We start from the raw sequence: 19,715 nt of genomic DNA on the forward strand, positions 1-19,715 counted from the left end.
AAAACATGAAAGTTTAAATTTTTTTTAGATTTGTGTCATTGTGGATCAAGCCTGCCTTTCTGGCCTATTAACTCCATGCTTGACATTTTTGATAGTATATATAGTTGATGATGTTTTGAGGGGATGTTTTTAGAATTAAAACCCTAAGAAAAGATGAAAACAGTTGAGGAAAAAATAGGCTTTGCATCTGTTATAGTTTGGGGTTTCATGTGGGTGAATAACACTGTTAGAAGGAATCATTTAGCTTGCATATTTAAATTTTGGGTGGGGTTTATGTTGTAAGGTTGAGTGAAATGGGAAAGGCATCTGTTATAACTTGACAGAAAGAGCATTTTGTGGGAAGCATGCACTTTATATCACCACTTTTTCCACATTTAAAAAAAATGGTTTTTTTGGTAGTCACAGAATTCTGAAAAGATAGTAGGGTAAATAGAGGGAATAAATATGATTTTCAGGGTTTTCTTCTTATTGTTTTGTTGTTATTTTCTTGTTTCTCTTGATATTGCCAGTATTCCTAAATTACTTTATTCAGGATCACCAGTGCTGTGATTTCTGAGTACTGTTTTTGAAGCAAGGTTTGAATCTATGCATGAGTTCTCTTTAATAATTGTGTTTTATTGTTCATTGAGACTTATTTACAACTCTAGCTTGTTTGGCTGTCATCATCAGAAGCTTGTATTTCATAGTCATTACATAATCATGAGAGCCAACATACTTACATGTTTTAAGAACTTTCAGGAAGATCTAGTGTTTCAGCTAATTAGATGAAGCAGTGAACATTTTGACTTAATTTACTTCTGACATCATAATCCTGCCACCCAACAGAATTAGCTTAGTTTCTTATCTATTTTTCCCTTTCCAATAGATTATTTACATATCTCAATTTCATTAACAGAACAGGCATATGCTGGTAATATTTTGAGCTTATGTACAATCACAACTGTATTTAAATCTGGTGCTGTAACGTAAATCCAGTAACACTCAGATTTCTAACTGGTTTTATTTCATTTCTTGCCTTTTAGATCATTCATATATTCAAGTACTATGCTAAGTCACAGAGAATCTTTTTCTTATATTCTTTCATTGTGTTTGTAGTAGGACTTCAACTGTCAAGGGACAACTGGCAGGTGTTGCTGTAATATATATTTTATATATTCTTGCACTCTTGTACCTTGTATCTTAGACTCTTGTATCAGGAATATTAGTAATCTTGCTGAAAAGCAGAGTGATTTGGGCTGCAGTGTTGAGGAGAATGGAGATGACATGCTGTTTACATGACAGTTCTGTTAGGAAAAGAAATAATTCAACAAGGTCTTCTCTACCCCAGCAAAAGAGTAGAATCCAAGGACTAACCTGTGCTTCTTTATTACTGCTTCAAATGACTTTGGAATGGGATATGAAGTGAAATATATTTTCTGCCACTTATTTTTCTTCCACTGATAAGCTAGTATTGCATGTCTGACCCAATATACACTTTTTGGCCATTTTGGTTGTGTTCTGTTACTGAAATGCAATAATATTTAATCAGCATGATTTCTCCACTGCTCACTGCTTTAACACAACCTTTTGGAGATCAGTCATGCACTTTATAAAAATTTGGAAACAGATTTTTGTATTTATTTTTATCAGCATTGTTTGCTGTCTCAGTAACTCCTAATAAATCATGAGTTCATCACTAATTATTGCGTGAGAACATTTTCTGTTTAATTGTGAGAAGAAAAATAAATTTAAGGTAATTGCACTGAGAGTTTTATTGTTTTACAAGACTGCTGCGAGTGAAAAGGACATGGTGTGACTTCTGATGGTTGTTTTACTAACTGCCAAAATAAATGTATGCTCTGTCTTAGACCTGCATTTTTTACTTTGTTCTTGAGTGGGAGCAGAAGCGGAAAACCTAAAATAGTAAAGTATAAGGTTTGGATCGATGTACTTTGTCATTTTTTTGCCTTTAAAATGCTAGTTCAGTGCATCAGAAATATTTATGAAGGTTACCTTGGCAAGCAAGTGTTTTCCAAGCAAAGGAATTAAATTACACAAAAGGTTTAGTCAGTCTTCCTAGACCCTATTTTTCAGTACTGACACACCCTTGGCTCAAGTCTTGTGAGTGTGAAGGCTGCACGTATGATGAGAGCTGCATAGAAGCTATCCCAAAACCCAGAAATACCATGCGGGGAGAGTCCACTGCCTGTGGTTACAGGTTGTCACAGGGCATCCCTGTCTTTGCATTAAGTCAGCAAGTGACATCTTCAGCCCTTTTGCAGTGTCCATTTTATGGTGAGCACATAACTACTTCCAGTGGCTGATCACATACATATCATTTAGCCAGCTGCTTTGAGGTCAAAAATTCCATGTCAGGCTTTGAAACACTAAGGGGAGATGGAACAGATGAGAAATAAAACATAGATTTTCAAAATATTCCTAAATGAGATGCATAAATACTGATGTAGCTAAAATTGGTGTTGATATTCTAAACTGTTTTAGGCAGTTCTAAGAACTTAAAAATTGCATTAAATGAATACACTAAATCCTTGTTACAGATTTGCTACCTATCACTTCTGGCGTGTAACTTTTCCTGCCACTCCCCAATATTACTGATTATAAAACTGCCGGGCCAATTGCAACTTCACTGCACCATGTATGCCCAGCTACAGATGAGGACAATATTTCTGTGCACTAAACTTGCTCACAGACAAGATTAAAAATAAACCTTTACATGTAGAAAACAAACCTTGAAATTAAATAATTTTGGCAGGAGAGGCAGTTTGCCTTCTTACTACTGGTTAAGATTTGCAGTTTTCTTTAGGGGTGCTTTATGGATTTAATAAAAATAATTTTTAGGAGTAAAACTTTATTAGTCAAATGTTATTATTGCACAACTGTTCATCGAAATCAGGACATGAGAAATATAAATAACAGTATTATCTCAACATTTTTGAACACTTCTAGTTTCCTAACACATGTTTTGCCATGCAATTAGTCATCTGTAAAATGCTAGTGACGCACTCTGAGAATTATATACTACTCATGAAGAGTTTCAGCTGTTTTGGAGCCAAACCTTCCTTGGTGCTCAAAGGTCTTAACAGAAATCAGTAGGAGGTCTACTTATCTAAGGCTTTCAAGGATGAAACCCTTAAATTTTAACATCGAAGTCTGTTTTCTGGCAGATAGTAATAAGAGTTGAATGCAGCCTGGTTACATTTAAAGCCAAGCAGATAAGCCCATACTATTGTCCTGTTGTCTCTTTCTATGTGATTGTACAGGGCCAGGTTTTCTGTTGATTATGTCTGCTTTTAATTGTTTAGCCCTATCAAAACATTTCTAGGAGCAAGCTCATACTTGATAATATAACTGAAATGATACAAAACCTTTAAAATACTATCAAAGCACAGCATTTTAACAGATAAGGGAAACAGATTCTTCTATTTCTTATTCTTTAGTTCAGCCATCTGTTGTTTTCTAGATTTGGTAAGACAGGAGGGATAGAAGACTAATATATGTTGATCAAATGACCAAGAAATAACCATATTCTCAGCCTTAAATGTAGTCTCAGTTGCTTCTCGTGCTAATCACAGTGCAGTAGACAAATACACCCTTTTTCTTCCAAGATGAAAATGCTACAGCCATAGTATTCCTTTGATGTATTTATGAAATTGAAGAGATGAAATACAAATCTGGCCAAAAATTAATGGATTTATTTTCAATCATTCTGGAAAGTGCTCTAATCTAATTAGCTGTTGTTAATGAAGAAAATATTTGAGACTTTCAAGATTCACTAATCTGCACCTTGAGTTCCTCATTCACATAATGGCATATTCTAACTGTAAACCATGATCATTTCTACAAAAATAAAGATCAGTTGTCTGTGGGAATGTCTTTTGAGACTTGAGAAAAGTCTGGTAATTTTATCACAAACTGCCACAATCTTATAGAAGGCTGATGGATTTTCATGGGAATAAATGCTTCACTTCAAAAACTTGATCACTAAGTTACTAATACATAGTCCTGTAGAAAGCTTTCATTTTCTTCTTCAACATATGTTATCTCACATGTGAAAATTTAAGTTTTAGAGTAGAGAATAGCTAACTTATTCATATTTCTAAAAGCAGAGTGACAGTCTATTGGATATCTTTTCTAATGCAGTTCACAAGGAACTGCTAACTTCCCTATAGATTTCTCCCCTGGTCTTTAGAACAGTTAATCTTGTGGCTTCCTTGAATCTTTGTTGATATTGTCTAATTTCTGCTTTCTCTAATTTACTCTTTGAAGAACAAAAGAGTAGACAGGAAGATCAGCTATGACTTCCAGATGTGGCACTGTTTCTTCCAGTGTCTTCTTGTGGAGTCCCAAAACACTCCTTGACTTATCTGTACTATAACCCTAGGTATTCACAAGGTATTCACTTTGCCTTTTGGGGTTTTGGCATTTCAGACTGTTTATCTTTGCTCTAAAAAATCCAGACTTTATACATCTTCAAAATCAAAATGGATCCTCTTTGAGTAGTTTACCTGTTGAGATAATTAGTATTTCCACAAGAAGTCAAGTGTGCTTTCAGAAAAAACAGTGTAGTTCTTCCAATAATTGTATACAGATAAAAGACAAAATCTTACAATGTCTTTTATATGTCTGTAAAAGCTTATATACAAAATCTAAATTTGAGTAAAAATAGTATTATCATCAGCTTTTAGATGATGATTTTTGTATCATAGTGTCATCAACTAGAAGAAAAAATTACTGATTGTTCTGGCATTTAAATGTATCTTTTACATAATAAATCAACCCATACCTACTTAAATTATGGGTTTTTTTTATACTGAAGACAAATCTACTGATTTTGATACAGAAATAGGAATATGATCAGTATTTTGAAGGTTTCTTGGAATGAAAGTGAACATGCCCTAACCTAAAAATAATAGGTCTTTACTATACTCAAGTTTATGAAAAATACTAACAAAATGATTTATTAAGCTATTTTTATCATCCTGTTTATGATAGTTAAACTAATTTGCTATGCTTTTGATGTTTTTTAAAAGACTTTATCATATAGCTATAAAAATGATAATGAACTACAAAACAGCATGTGAGTTTTCAATTCTAGTCAAAGTAATTATTTTTAAAAGTATTTTTTCATGCCATTTTCCCCACAACTTTGTTAATGATTCATATAAAATTCTTGCAATTCTTAGAGCTTGAAGACAAATCTTACAAAATGGTAGTATTTCAAGTTAGTAGTGTGAAACAAATGCTTAACAAATGACAACTAACAAATTAAGTCAAGTATTGCTACTCTGTTATTAACGACAATTAGAGATACTAATTTTAATTGTGTATTGCATAGTCTACCATGCCTCTAAATCAGATCTAGCAGGCCTTAAGAAATAATTCTTTATTTGTCTTACAATGTTTTTCTGCCTTGTTATTAGGAAAAAAACCACCTTTCTTAAATAGATAGAGGCCTTTTAATAGTAGATTGGAACTAGCGTCCCTTAAAAATTTATCAGGATTAAATAGGTTTCCATCTGAGAAAATTCATATAAATAGAATCACAGAATCTGAGTTGGAATGGCTCCATAAGGATCAAGTTTAGCTCCTAGGGTCTCACCCACATGGTGTGACCATCCCCAAGTCACACCATGTGCCTGAGAGCATTGTCAAAACACTCCTTGAACTGCCAGACTTGGTGCTGTGACCACTTTCCTGAGGAGCCTCCTCCCAGTGCCCAACCATCTACTAGGTGAGATCTTATTAGTCAGACTGGAATTGAGAGTTTAGGACTTCATGAAAACATTTACTTAGTAATCTTTGGAACATGTCATGGAGTGGAGTTGCACTTTTCTTTAGGGGTGGTTGCTGGACTTGCTTATGGCTTTGAGTGCGACCTGACCCCCCCCCCCAGCTTTTGTATAAAATAGCACAAACAATTTGATTGTAGAAGAAGACCAAAGGAAGAGTTCTGCCTTGGGTATTTCAGTATCACTCACCTATAATTTGCTGCTGACCTTTGTTTAGAGATTTGGTCCATGACTGTCTTCCCTTAGGCTTTGAAGAGGAGTGGTTTTATTCCTCAAAATCAAAGACAAAAGCATCCAGGCTTCACCATGGCTATATTTGGTAGTTAACATCAAAGAGAATCTTTGCAGGTATAAACTTGCTTTTTATAAAGACCTGGAAGTCGTTGGTAAATTGTGCATTGTGCCACATTGCCCTGCTTGTGTTCTGTTATGCTTCTGTCAGACCCTTTAATAGACATATCACAACAGTGATTTGAGTGCTTTGTCGTAGAGACTTAAATTAAACCATTAAAGTTTTCATACACAGTGGCATTTTTTGGTGGGTGAATATATTAGAAACACTCCATTTAAATCAGATCATTTTTGTCTATAATGTTTTGTTCAGTTTTATGTGTATTTATGGTATGTTTATTTTTATTGTAAATCACAAAGAAAATATCAAAGAAAATCCAAAGACATTTAATTTGGTTTTGTGAGCTGGAATAAGACAATGTTCTTTTTCTACAACTGTTTTTCTTGTTGTTTTGAGCATATGACAATTTTGTTTACATTAAAGAAAATCAAAAATGCCAAACCAATCAAAGAAATTACCAAGCTTATAATTTTAATAATGACCTCTGCTCAGGACATTAAGTTGGGAATTAATGATCAGTTAAGGTTAATGACTCAATGCCTTGAGTCATTAAACTTCAAGAAAATGCTTTGTACTTTGTTTTTGGTTTATTAGAGTTAGGTTGTAGAAGGTGCCAAAGCAAAAAGAAAAAAAAAATATTTCCAAACACAATGGAAATTAATATCAATAGAAAACAGAGATATTTTATTATCTGCCTCATTCTGCAGTCCCAGCATATCTAGAAATGCAATTATCCCTGATTAGAGTTTTGTTAGTATGAGGAGCTAAGGAGCAAATCTTTCCATACCCACCTTTCTTTTATTTCTTGCTTTGAAACAAATGAAGAACTTTGAATGTTGTGGGCAAAAAGTATTTTCATTGTCATCCATCCCTAATTTGTATGCTGCTTAGGCAGTCTAGGAGTTGGAAAGTTGTGAGTGTGAGCATTTAACAGACAAGGAGTGCTTAAAACTGAAGCTCTTTATTTTTCCATACTGGACACATGAAAGCTGCTGTGATAGCTTTTGCTCAACAATATCCTACAAATAATTCTGAGTCCTTTCTGACATAAAGTAATATATTTAAAGTAAGGTGTCTTAGGGAGATTTTCACTTTAAATAGAATAAGGGTTAAATGATAACTTGACTTATCTTTTAAATGACAAAAAATAAAGAAATTGCAAGACCTTTTCACACATTAGATATGTATTGTCATTTATCATCTAGATATCAGGCTAGCAGTGCAAAGTAATAAAACATATCATCGAAAAATGTGCTATAGGTCTGAATCACTCTTTCATTCCACCTCCCAGCTAACTGTAGTATTAAATCAAACAAGCAGAACATTTCCTTAGGCAGCCATTGCCTTTTAATTTCCTGAAGAACCTTAAAATATCATTCATTACAAGTACTACACATATTTGGTTTTTAAAAGTCTCATAAATCAATAGCAGGCTGACTGTAATAATTATTACAAGTTAGTGCATAATTTTCGTGCTGAAGGCTGCATGCAGAACTTTAGCATATGCAAACGAGGCAATTCAAACTGTGTATAGATATTAATGTGAAGAAGCAGGTAACGAGGTGCAGGCTATGAATTATGCATCAAGAGCGGCTGATCTTCAATGAGGAAAATGAATTCAGCATGTAATCTAATTAGTGATGGAAGTCTATTACATCTAACTGCAAAAGCAACCGTCCTTGAAACAAATTTATTTACAGTCCATGTTACCACTTGAAACAACTTTGAAATGATGTGTAAGACAACAGCTTAATTGTAAAAATTTTTTTATTTGTTTGTTTCAGTTCTAGACCTGGAAGGCCTCCTAAGAGGACTCAAAGTGTCACCTCCCCAGAGAATTCTCATATCATGCCACATTCTGTCCCAGGCCTAATGTCTCCTGGAATCATCCCGCCAACAGGTAGGATCACTAGAAACACCTTCACACGGGCAATTGTTTGAATTCATGGCTTATATTCACTTGTTAATAGATTAACAGTCTAGGAAAGCAGCAGACATATACCACAATAGTTCCCTTAATGTCACATTATTGGTACACAAACATGTCATATGTAATGGAAATTATGTCAGCTTAGTACTTCAAAATAACTGAACCAATAATAATCCTTTATGATTTTTTCCCCTGTTCTTTTTCTTTATAAACAAAAACCTTTCAAAGCATGAATTACCTATCATTAGACAATAATCTCCCTATTTATTTTTAATAGATCAGATATCTTCTGCTTTTTTTTGCTGCTTTGCTTCATTAGATAATGTCATCAGGAATATAGTTGCCTGAAGAAACTGACTTAGTTAAAATAACTCCATGCTGCACACATGTCTTTCTTAATTTTTCATCCTGAAATTCTATTTTTGATATGTCTCCTGAGGCTTTACACTAATATAAAGTTCTGTAATAATCTGTTTCTCATAGTATTATTTTCTTTTGAAAGTTACTGTACCATCTCTTAGCAGTGACTTGCTCTTAGACATAGTTAAATTAAGAAAGGCTGTACTGCAGGGAGGAGGTGAACAGTCACCCAAAGATGGAGGCACCCGATGGTCAAGCTGCTGGTGGTGCCACATTCTCTCTCTCCATACCACAAACCATTTAAACTCTGGGACTTGTTTCAGCAATGTCCACCTGAGCTTCTGCTTCTTGCCCAGTTATTTCCTGCTTATTTGCATGGCTCAGTCTCTAACACTGATTTTCTCTAAGGAAAAGGAAAAAATAATTAACTAGACTAATAGAGAGGAAGATTACTTGATCTTGTGGACCGGATGGATGGGTGGATGTTTGAGTACATGCCCATGATTATGTCTCTCTTAAGTACAAGCATGATTCTTGGCATGATTTTGGTCACAGATGACTAACATTCTCAAAAGAAATGCTCAGTTCAGGAAACAAGAAATACCAGAAACTGTTTGAATGTAAATGCCTTGTCCGGAGGAAGGATGAAAATGAAGAAGGCTTAGTTAGCTCAGTGGACAAAAGGAGACCTGTACTTTGGCCTTAGGCTCAGGAGTTCCTTTACATGGTGAGATAAACACATAGCTAGAAATATTTTATTTGAAATTTAAAGTTTTGTAAAGATTAAGAGAAGTGACAAAATGAAGGGAGGTCAGACAACAAAGATTGGTAGGCGAGAGCTATAAAATAAGGAGAGAGAAAGAGACTGAGAACGTAGTTGAGTATGGGAAAATGTCAGGCAAGTAGAACTCACAGTGGTAGTCTGGGCAGGTGTAGCCAGCAAAAAAAAAAAAAAAGGATTGAAATACTTTATACAATAGAATTCACAGGATAAAATCTTATATAGAAAATAGAGATCATGCAGAGTGAACACAACATGACAATAGTAGATGGGATCTGTGTGGGGAGAGAATGAAAGTTTTTATTGGGCAGAAACATTCATGTTCATGATGGAGAGATCAAAAATTGCAGAAGTGAAGGGAAATTATTTAGAGGAAGTAAGGAAGGAAAATATCAAAGAAAAAAATGCATATGAAAACTAGAAAGGAGATGAAAGAAGTCAGAGACAAATAAGCAGGCCAAAAAGAGAGAGGCAGGAAAAGAAACCTTGTCAACAGTATCGTTTGGGGTTTTGTGTTACAGTTAATATCTTAGAGCAGATCACCTCTTGATTTTTATTTTAAGAAAGCAGTTTAAAACCACAACTAATGCCTAAAAGTATCCAATTCCTCTCTAGTCCTTTAAAGCTAGTCATAACAAGTTAACAATAAAAATATATGGCACTAAAACCAGAGATCCAATTTCTTAGAGTATCAGCCCACAAAAACAGATGTAAATCTTTTAAAAATGATGGTTGAAAAAAAAATAGAAGAAAATAATTCAAAATTAAGGAAAATAGGCATATGTAGGATTATCATTCATAGAATCCTTTTTGGATAGTAATGCTTTGTGAGTCTCTTGCAAAAGAAGAAAGGTTTAAATTCAACTGCTGCTACATTTGAACTGGTTTCACTTTACATGATTTACCACAACAGAAGGAGTGGTATGATTTTTTTTCCCCATTGTGGTGGTGTTGAGTCTCAAGCAGCACAAAAATGCAAACAATGACTCTGATAGAAGAGAGCTTTGGGGTCTGTTTTTCCATGAGGTATGCAAAGGTTCAGCAAAGATAAAGAGCATCCTGACAGAAATGCTACATGACAGTCATTCCGGCATTTTATAGACAGGGAAGTATAAAAATAGACTTATAGTCTGATCTTATGAGTTCAAAACAATGAAAGTTTGTGGGTCTACATTGTAAATAAGCACCAAAACTACTGTAAGAGCCCTACAAAGAAAAGACTGTGATAACTGCGATAGATGATATAGGTGCCATTGTTATGTGCTCTCACATTAGATGGTACAAGAAAAATCTTGTAAATTTTAAAGTTTTGCTCCATATTTTGACTGTATATAAAGAAAACCACTGACTAGTTGAGATTGTCAGGCACCACTGAAGATTCCAGCTTTTGCTGGTTAAAGTAAGATCACTCAGAGCAGGTTGTTCAGGACTTGGTACACTTGATATTCCATGTGTGTCTTTGAGGATGGAGACACCATGATGTCTCTTTGCAACTTATTACAATGTTTCACTTCTCTCATAATAATATTGATTGATTTATTTATTTTTTTTTTACTTTTTTGATGGAATTTTCTGTATTTCAATTTGTGTTTGTTAGTCCACATTTGAGACTCCGGCTCTGTCTCTGTCCTTACCAAGTTTTCATGCACATTAGTAAGAGACCCCCATGTGTTTTCCAGGCTAAGCAGTCCCAGGTCTCTTATGTCTTTCTTAATATGTCAGAAATTACAAAAGATGGTTCTTTATTTGAGAAGTTTGTGAAGTGTGAATTTCCTGTTAGTATCCAGCTCTAAGCAGAAAAAATAAAATTACCAGATTAAGTGCTTCCTACCCCTTCTTTCTCTATTATTTTTTTCTTTGTTATAACTTCTTTTTAAACTTTCTGATTGATTTAATAATCTGAGTGTAATAACTAAGTTTCTTTCCTGCCTACAAAAAAGTATAAGTGATCACACAAACAATTATGTGCTATTTAATGCTCTTTAAGTATAGAGGTCTGCAATTATTAGGTGTATCTAGGATACACAATGCTACAATTTAATACATTATTTTTACTTGAAAATTTTCCTTTTTTTGAAATGTGCTGCATAATACAGAAATAGAGATTTAAAGGAGGAAATCTTGATTTCTAAAGTGACTGGTTCTGCATGCATCATTTATATATGCAAATAATACTGGTATTAAACTGTATGCTGAGATTTCTCATGATATTCCAGGACTCTATATTTTTGTAGGAGGTCAAATTAAGGAACCCTTGAAGATATTTTATATCACTGATATAATCTCTGAAAATGCATGCAGAACACTTTGCATCATCACTTAGAATTAACTTGCTTTGTGGAAGTATTTAGGGACTAAGATGGGATGTAGGAATGATAAACAGAAGGAAAATAAAAGACTAAAAAGGTGTAATATTCCACATGTTTTTAATGAACTATAAATTGAAGAACTATATCAACCCCTCAGTTGATATTCTGTCCATTTTATTAGAATTACATATTACCCTCAGTTGCTGGTCTATCCACTGTATTTCATTAAGGTCAATTTACAGAATGCTCACAGATTTTTAGGAGACTTCACAAAGACTTCACAAAAGATAATCTTGAATTTATGAAAATAAATCTGTAGGTCCTTTGATACTGTGACAAAATGAGAAACATAATAACAGAAAATGAAGAGCTTCAGAAATTGTCCAGAGAATTAAAATCTGCCTATGTTACAAATGGTGTAGTCAGAAGAAAAAAATTGGTGTAGGCTCAAACAGTTGTAGTGACATTTCCAGCTTTTCTAAGTAGCACCTTGAAATCCTTCCAAAAATGTATGGCTCATCATAGTTAACTTTGATCTGCTCTCTCTGTGTACTGCAGATCTTTTCTTGGCTAATATACTTCAAAAGTTGTCTAAAGTTGAAACATTGGATGTTTGTAATTGTGATCAATCAGAAAAGAAGTGCTCTATGTCCTGAATGTATGAAATACCTTGTGGTCTGTACTTTAATGTCTGGAGTAGCTACATTAACATATTAAATGATATTTGCATTATTTTTAATACAAACTTAAAAAAACAATTTTTTTTTTCACTTTTCTAATTGTTTTGGTAATTATTCTTCAGTATTTTAGGTTTTGAAGCTGCTTTTAAAACTCCTTGCTTAATTCTTCTGCAACTTGGCCTACTGAGTCTGAAATCTATAGGTGACAAAATGAGTAACTGCAATCTCTTGTGCTTATTTCAGGAATGGCATCTTTCAAAGATAAAATGAGAATATAAATGAGAATATAAACTGCTTTTTGATATATTTCATATATTAATATATTGATATATATCTATAGATATATCTTTGTCAATTAAAAAAGTAATTTCAAAACATGTTTTATTTATTACATTACTTTTACATTAAATTAATCTGAATAATTATTGCTGCTATTATTATTTTGAACAGGTTTGCTTTATGACTCTATATAACTATTTCAATCTGAATCCAGACTCTTCCAGTGTAAAGATATTAAGCTTTCTCTAAAATGTTTCATGTGTACTAATTATAACTGCTCTCCTTTATTAAACCATTCTTTTTCTTTTCTTAAGTGGTAATCTGAAGATGTAATTTCTAATCTCATTTTCTCTCTTGCTGTGGGCCTGAATCAATATAAGTATATTCTAACTTCCGTCTTGTACAAAATTCTTTGCACCACAACGCATTTTTATGGGGAGTTAGAGTAAGGAGAGAGTTGAAAGGTTTTGTATAGATTATTTCAGCTTGGAGGGCAAGCATCATTCACAGATGCAGTGATTGATAAAGTGTGGTAATGTTTTTGCAAAAGTAGATGATGAAATTATTTGGTGTTTAAAGAAAGATTAATCACATAATTAAATAATTTCATTTTCTCTGGCTCATAGTTATTGATGTTGTATTAGGCAGACTGAAAGAATGGTTAAAATATAATTATAATTGTTACTCTATCCACATCATATTGCCAAGAAATAAAATCTGTAGCTAGAAGTGTTTCCTCCTGACATTCTCAATCCTGTAAGGTCTTAAAAATATATTTAATTTACTGAAATGAACAGAGTTGATTTCTGTGAGTATTCCAGAGGCTAGAAACTGTAAATTGGAATTACATACTTATTTTGAGAAGCAAATCTATTATTCAGTTAGTTATTTTATGCACTGGGTACCTTCTGAGATCCCGTGTTAGTTAAAAAGATACACATCAATAAAACTGAGTGCTGTTGCTTATTTGTTTTTAAAATCCATTCCGTGTTAAGACAGTATTTTGGTTATTAGTGTTAAATCATTTTTATCATTAACCTTGGTTTTGATTGGTTTTACAGGATGATGACCTGTTTATCTGTTGGGGCTGAACCAACTTACTATAGGAATAAGCAACAAAGTCCTGCTTTGAGAGTGACAAACTGTAACCTAATTCGAGAGACTGAACAAATTACACAAAACATTTTGCACTTCATTAAGGAAACAGTCCTTATAATTAATGTGAAAGCTTTTGTCATGTTCACTAGTTGATGTATCAGTGGGAAAATAAACTGACTCAATGCTGTAAATGTAAATTTTTTCATAGTTTTAAAAATAATAATTAAGGTGTAATTCAGGCCACCTGTCATACCCTGAAAACAGTCATAATTTTGTCATACTATCATCCCACTGAACAGCTAGCTATATTCTGCTTTAGCACAAGAGGATTTATCACTGAAAACTGCTTCTGGAAACTCACTAATTTTAAGTTCCAGTAAGTCCCTTACATTTTTCAGTGATAAAATATTTTTTAAGCCAAGAATTATTTGCAGAAATTGAACCTTTTTTAATTAAGAATGTTTAATGACGAATCACTTGTACATTTTGCAACATTGTATCATACAACACTACATTTATTTAAAGCTTTAAAGATACTGTTGGAAAATGGTGTAAGTCAGAGTCACACCTCATTCAGGTTCACCCACTGCCTGTTGAGAGCCTTCCCTAGATTGAACTGTTTCCAGAAATGCTCTCAGCCTTTTTGATGTAAAGGCAACAAGTTGGTTCACTTCAAAAGAGACTCTGGGATTAATTATTTAAGCAGTGAAGGTAGTAATGTATCTCAACATGCTCAAGGTACTCAAAAAGAAACTAAGTGAAGTTCTTTAAGTTTTAGTTATAAGCTAGTGAATCCTCTTTTCTACTTGTCTGTTGTAAGTACTCAGTAATAGGTTATGGTATTTGCAGATTTTTACCTTTTAGTGGAAAATATGAGATAAAAGTTTTTTGTTTCTTCCTGGGTCACAGAATAATTTTGCCTTCTGAAAGCTAAGTTTGTAATCATAATGATTTCTGAACTTCCCCATAAGAATGCTATTCCTGTGGCAGTTATGTAGGATCCCAGTTGAATGGCCATATTCTGTGAAGATGAACAACTAGAAGATACTAGATAAGCCTTTAATGATATGTGATAATTTTCATATATAGGCAGCTTTTCAGGCTGGATTTAGCATGATCATAAAAGAAAAAAAAGTTTCTGACTTTGGAAGTGAACCTCTCCCCAGTTCCAGTTTCTTGTTTTAAATAGCAGAAGTGTATTAAACACTTTGGGAGAAAAAACTCCCCACTTTTCAGAGCAACATTTAATTAACAGTCTGTTATCATAACAGTTTTCTGTAAAACAAGTAACATGTAGACTGAAATAAAATTAAAAACAAACAAAACACCAAACTCTTGATACAAAAGAAAGCAATTAAAACCTTATTCTTAAAGGCAGATATGTGGTGAAGTTATCAGACACTACATTAGGACCTATTAATGGAAGTGTTTCTATAGCTTTCTTAATCCCAACAGATTTTTGTAATTGAAAAAATTTTTGAAAATAAATATATTGCAGAATATGCTGTTTGTTTCTTAAAATTAAATTATTCAAATTGTAAGCTTCTAAGTTGTGGGTTATACTGAGATTTTTTTGTTGCTCAGTTTTCAGGCAGAGTCTTTCAATAGAAAAGCATCAAGATAATCATAATCCTGTGTTTACAGTTTTTTCATATAATAAACCTGTTGATTTTCCACCCACTCCTGCTTTTTATTGAGAATGTTCAGCCAAAATAATTTGATTCCAAATCATTTAATCTCTAATTTGTTCAAAACTAACCTTTTATAGTGCAAGCAACACATTGTAATTTTAAACATGAAATACAAAGTATTATTTTGTTAAACGCTGCCACTAGAAATGAACCTGAGCTGTTGAATTTGGAATAACATCTTAAAATTGCAGAAACTTTGGGCCCTTAGATGTAGCAAAATAGGATTGTTGTAGCAAAATAGGAAGATGGTAGCTCTTAGGGTGAACATAGCAAGGTCTGGTACACAGCTCAGTTCTGTCATGTTGCCGACTGTAGTTCTGCATCATCATAACCACGTGAAGTTCCTGAATGTTATGGGGTGCCCAGCTCCTTTCCTGTAGAGTTAAACTCCTTATGTCCTTGCATGACATGCTCAATGAAGGGTGATTTTCTTCTCTTGATTTTAAATTTGATTTGCATTCAATGAAAATACTCCTTCAAATTTATATATTCCAAAGTTATGGTCCATGATTTCATTACCGTATATTTGGGGATTCTCTAAACTCCAGGAAAAAACTGCATCTTAATGTTTTTTGCTCAGTTTGGGCTGTTTGGGGGAAGGCATTGTCAAATGTCATTATTTAATCACATTATTTAATGTGATTGTCTCCTGGTTAAGAACAATCTATCTGCTGTGGAGTTTTGCAGATTTCATACAAGGACTTAAGTATGAAGGGAATTTCCAGAAAATATGTCAGGTAGCCCAAGTGTTTTTGTTATATTATTATATATGATGTAGGTGAACTTCAGAATTTGCTTAAGTAATTGGTATTTTCAGGAAAAGTATGTAAGGAAGCATTATTTTATCTAGCAAGCTCTAGAAAACTACAACTCAAGTTGAAAAACTTAACTAGCTAAGTACTATATTAATTTATTCTCAGGCTCTTGGGGTGTCCTGCACAGGGCCAAGAGTTGGATTTGATGAGCCTGATGGGTCCCTTCCAACTCAGCAGATTCTATGGTTCTATGTATATAGTTTTCCAAGGAGAACCAGCCACTGTGAGTCATCTCTTAGGACTTACAGCTCTAGGAACATTGCCTGCATGAATTGCACAAGGCACAATTCATAGTGTGCTATCAATTGTACAGTTGTACAATACTATCAGAATTGTAATGAATCCACTCTTAGTTGTTCTCAGTGCAGTTTGCACATGTTAACAGCACTGTTAACTTACACCATGAACAGTGTTCATGGTACTGTTGTTACTAGTGTTGTCCTCTGCAATATGTTAGAGTTATCATAAAGTAGTCTTAACTGGGAGAAGGTTTTTGAAAAGGAAGGTTGTTCTGGTTCGAGTTTAGGATTACAAGGCCAAATATTCAAACTTGATTCCATATCATCTGAGAATTGCTTAACATTCCATATCATCTGAGAATGGCTTTCTGTTTGGCAATCAGTGTCAGAACTATTAGTGATGAGAAGTTGAGTGCATTTTGTAACAGTTCACATGCTGATGAACTGTGTGGCAAACAGAAACCAGTCTATGGGTTATTGCTCTTGGAGGAGCTTCCAAGAGCTTGTGGTTTATGAAAACCTGAGCTGATGATCTGAGTTTCCATGCATTCAAGATACTCAGTTTGAAAACCTCATTTCATGTGAGAAGACTTTTCTTATTCCTTCAAACTGCAGACATAGGTAGATATGTTGGTCATTTGCTGCGTGCCTGAGACAGAAAATACGAAGTCAGAGAGGGATGGAAATTGGGGAAGGTAGCTGTGTTGAGAGAAAGAGAGAAAAAGAGAGGGAAGGGAGAGATAAGTTCTTTATGAATTAGTATAACCAACTTATTTACAATCTAGTTTATTTGCTGTTGTGTATTAATTCATGACTGTTGAGAAGTTACAAGACTGTGTTGGTGTAGTATTTATATAATAGCTTTGAGGAGTTATTATCTTTCTACAGTATGCATTTTTAGTGGAGCCTGCATATTTACTTTTCTGAAATGTTTTTTAGTTATGAATGTTCTACATGTGACTCTTAAATCTTATTTCAGTCCAGTCTTAATTGCAATGAGATACTGTGTTCAAGCTGGCAGCCAAGAATAAACGGATGCTTCTACTAGTATTAGAGATGTGACCTGGCATTTAGGTAGAAAAGTTTTAGTTTGAGGAGAATGTTACTGTTGCTACATAATGATGTTGGTCATCAATTAATGATGTATTATTTTCTAGATAAGAAAATAGTAGCATGCTAGGACTAAGTAAGCTGGGGAAAGGAAAACTGTGCCTAGTTTTCTTAAGAAAACTAAGACAAAATTAATAATGTTACTGGCTTATTTTAACTCATCAAGATCCATACAAATGGCAGATAGTCTGACAGTGTACCAACAAATTATGTTGAGAATTAAGGTTTTGTCACCACTACCCTTTTATTAAGGGCAACTGAAAATAGATTGTCACCACTACCCTTTTATTAAGGGGAACTGAGAGTAGATTGACCTAGGGGAAGTAGAATAAGTTGTCAGGAGTGTTTTTAATGGGCAGATGATTTTATGAAATGTTTTTTTCTCTGTATTCATTGTGCTGTTGGCTATCACAAGCACTAAGACCACATATACAACTCGAACAATCAAGTTGCCTTTACTAAGAGGAAAGCTGATGAAGTAGCATTGCCTTCTGCATATGCATTTAAAAAAAAATATTTCCAGTCTTTATAGTGGCAATACAGAATTTGAGACTTGGTGCCAGCTACATATTCCAAAAATCTCCATTTGTGGTTGCCTCAGATTGCTAGACGTACTTTGCTAGGAACCATAAAATCAAGGATATCATCTTAGGTAAGCAATCTCTACTAAAAACAATGAAGTCACTTTTATGGTTTCTTTTGACAATAAATTGAATCCTTAATATGTATGCTGTGATGCATCAATCCAATATACAGAGATAGAAATGTAATTATTTCATTAGAATACTGACTCTGTAATGTCACTTAAACTCGGACTCCAGATGGTGAGAAAAGCTGCTTAACACAGTGCAAAAAATGATAGAATTTTCCTGTACCCTTGCTTAATAAATGTTATGAAATGGGAATAAAAAAAATGGTGCAACTTGTGTGATTTGATAACCAAGTAACTTACTACATCACAACAGTGTATTTTTTTTTAAGTACCAGACTACAAAGAAAAGAAAAAAGCCCCTCAAATCCTAAATGATTTTTAGCATTCAAACAATATTCAGTGCAAGTATATGAGAAGAGAAAGGTGCCTTTTTGTCAATCAGTCCATTTGTTTTGAAAAGTATCTCAAAAGATTCTACTAGATTAATATTTAATTAAGTGGAAGAAAACAGTGGTTCCTGTGAACACAGGAACTGTGTGACAAGACAATTCTGAAGTATTTCTTTTCCTCTGTTGAAAGCTCAGGTTATATTCAGGTTTTGACGTGTCAGATATACAACTGAGGACATCTTACTCCTAGAGGTGAATGACAAAAAATACAGGCCTTTAGCCTCTGCAAACATCCTTTTTGTGGAATGTGGAACACGTCCTTATGAAAGAGGATACAGATTTAAAAAAAAAATACAGCCATAAGAACATCCTTACATAAAATGGAAATTACTTGTATTTCTCTTAAAATTTATTTCTGTTATCACCCAGGATAAAATTATATAGGGAAAGACTGTTAGGCGCTGACACGTATGTAGAATCAAAATTAAATAGTATTATCATTGCAGAGCATTCTTAAGTTAAATGAAAAAAAACTCCTAAATGCTTGCTCACCGGGAAAAGTCTGGGCAAGGGATTGTATTATTTAGATTATGATTTCTGTGAAGAATATGACTTTTATAGCTACATCAGTGCCAATAAGTTAATGATAAATAAAACCAATTCAGAGCTGTTCTTTACCTTGGATGGCAGGCATGCATCCTGCATCTTGCAACTGCAAATCCAAAATCTTTTTCTTATTACAGTCTTTCCCAACCTAAGGAAAAAAAATGATCCATATGTTTTCCCAAGGAAGAGTTCCTGGCCAGTTTTTTTTTTTTTTTGTACTGTCTATATAGCCAATTACAGAACGCTTTCTGTAACTATACTACAAAATCACTACTGGGTTGAATGTCTGATTTGTTGGGTTTCTAATGTGTTTTTTGTTTAAAGAAACTAGAGACAAAGTTTTTATGGAAGTTTTATCTTTTATTAGACCAAGTGCCAAAAACTATCTGAGTTTTAGAACATGAGCACTTATGTCTGCTGAATGAAGTTAATCACTACTGCAGTCTAAAAGCAGCTGAAAGCAATTAAAAATTCTGATTTAGAAGTTCTGGTTTAAGTAAAAGCAACTTGATTTCTCCACCTTCTGTTCAATAGCTGGATACCATTTGTCCATTGTGTGTTAAATATGATGACTTTTTTCACTAAAATTCCTTGCAGAATCTTTTTTTGAATTCTTTAATTGCTTTCTTCTCTAC

The 19,715-nt window shown here is 33.7% G+C and overlaps 1 protein-coding gene across 8 annotated transcripts in view; it reads left to right on the forward strand.

Moving 5' to 3' along the window:
- Positions 1-19,715, forward strand: part of DACH1 (dachshund family transcription factor 1) — a 352,983-nt gene that overhangs the window by 140,550 nt on the left and 192,718 nt on the right. For all 8 annotated transcript variants that reach the window (XM_021548063.4, XM_085576681.1, XM_085576669.1 and 5 more), the window contains exon 2: positions 7,926-8,041. In XM_021548063.4, coding sequence (XP_021403738.2) covers positions 7,926-8,041 — 116 coding nt within the window. The remainder of the gene's footprint in view (positions 1-7,925; positions 8,042-19,715) is intronic.

The sequence above is a fragment of the Lonchura striata genome, chromosome 1 (genome assembly GCF_050655825.1).
Source record: "Lonchura striata isolate lonStrDom1 chromosome 1, ASM5065582v1, whole genome shotgun sequence".
Classification (NCBI taxonomy): domain Eukaryota; kingdom Metazoa; phylum Chordata; class Aves; order Passeriformes; family Estrildidae; genus Lonchura; species Lonchura striata.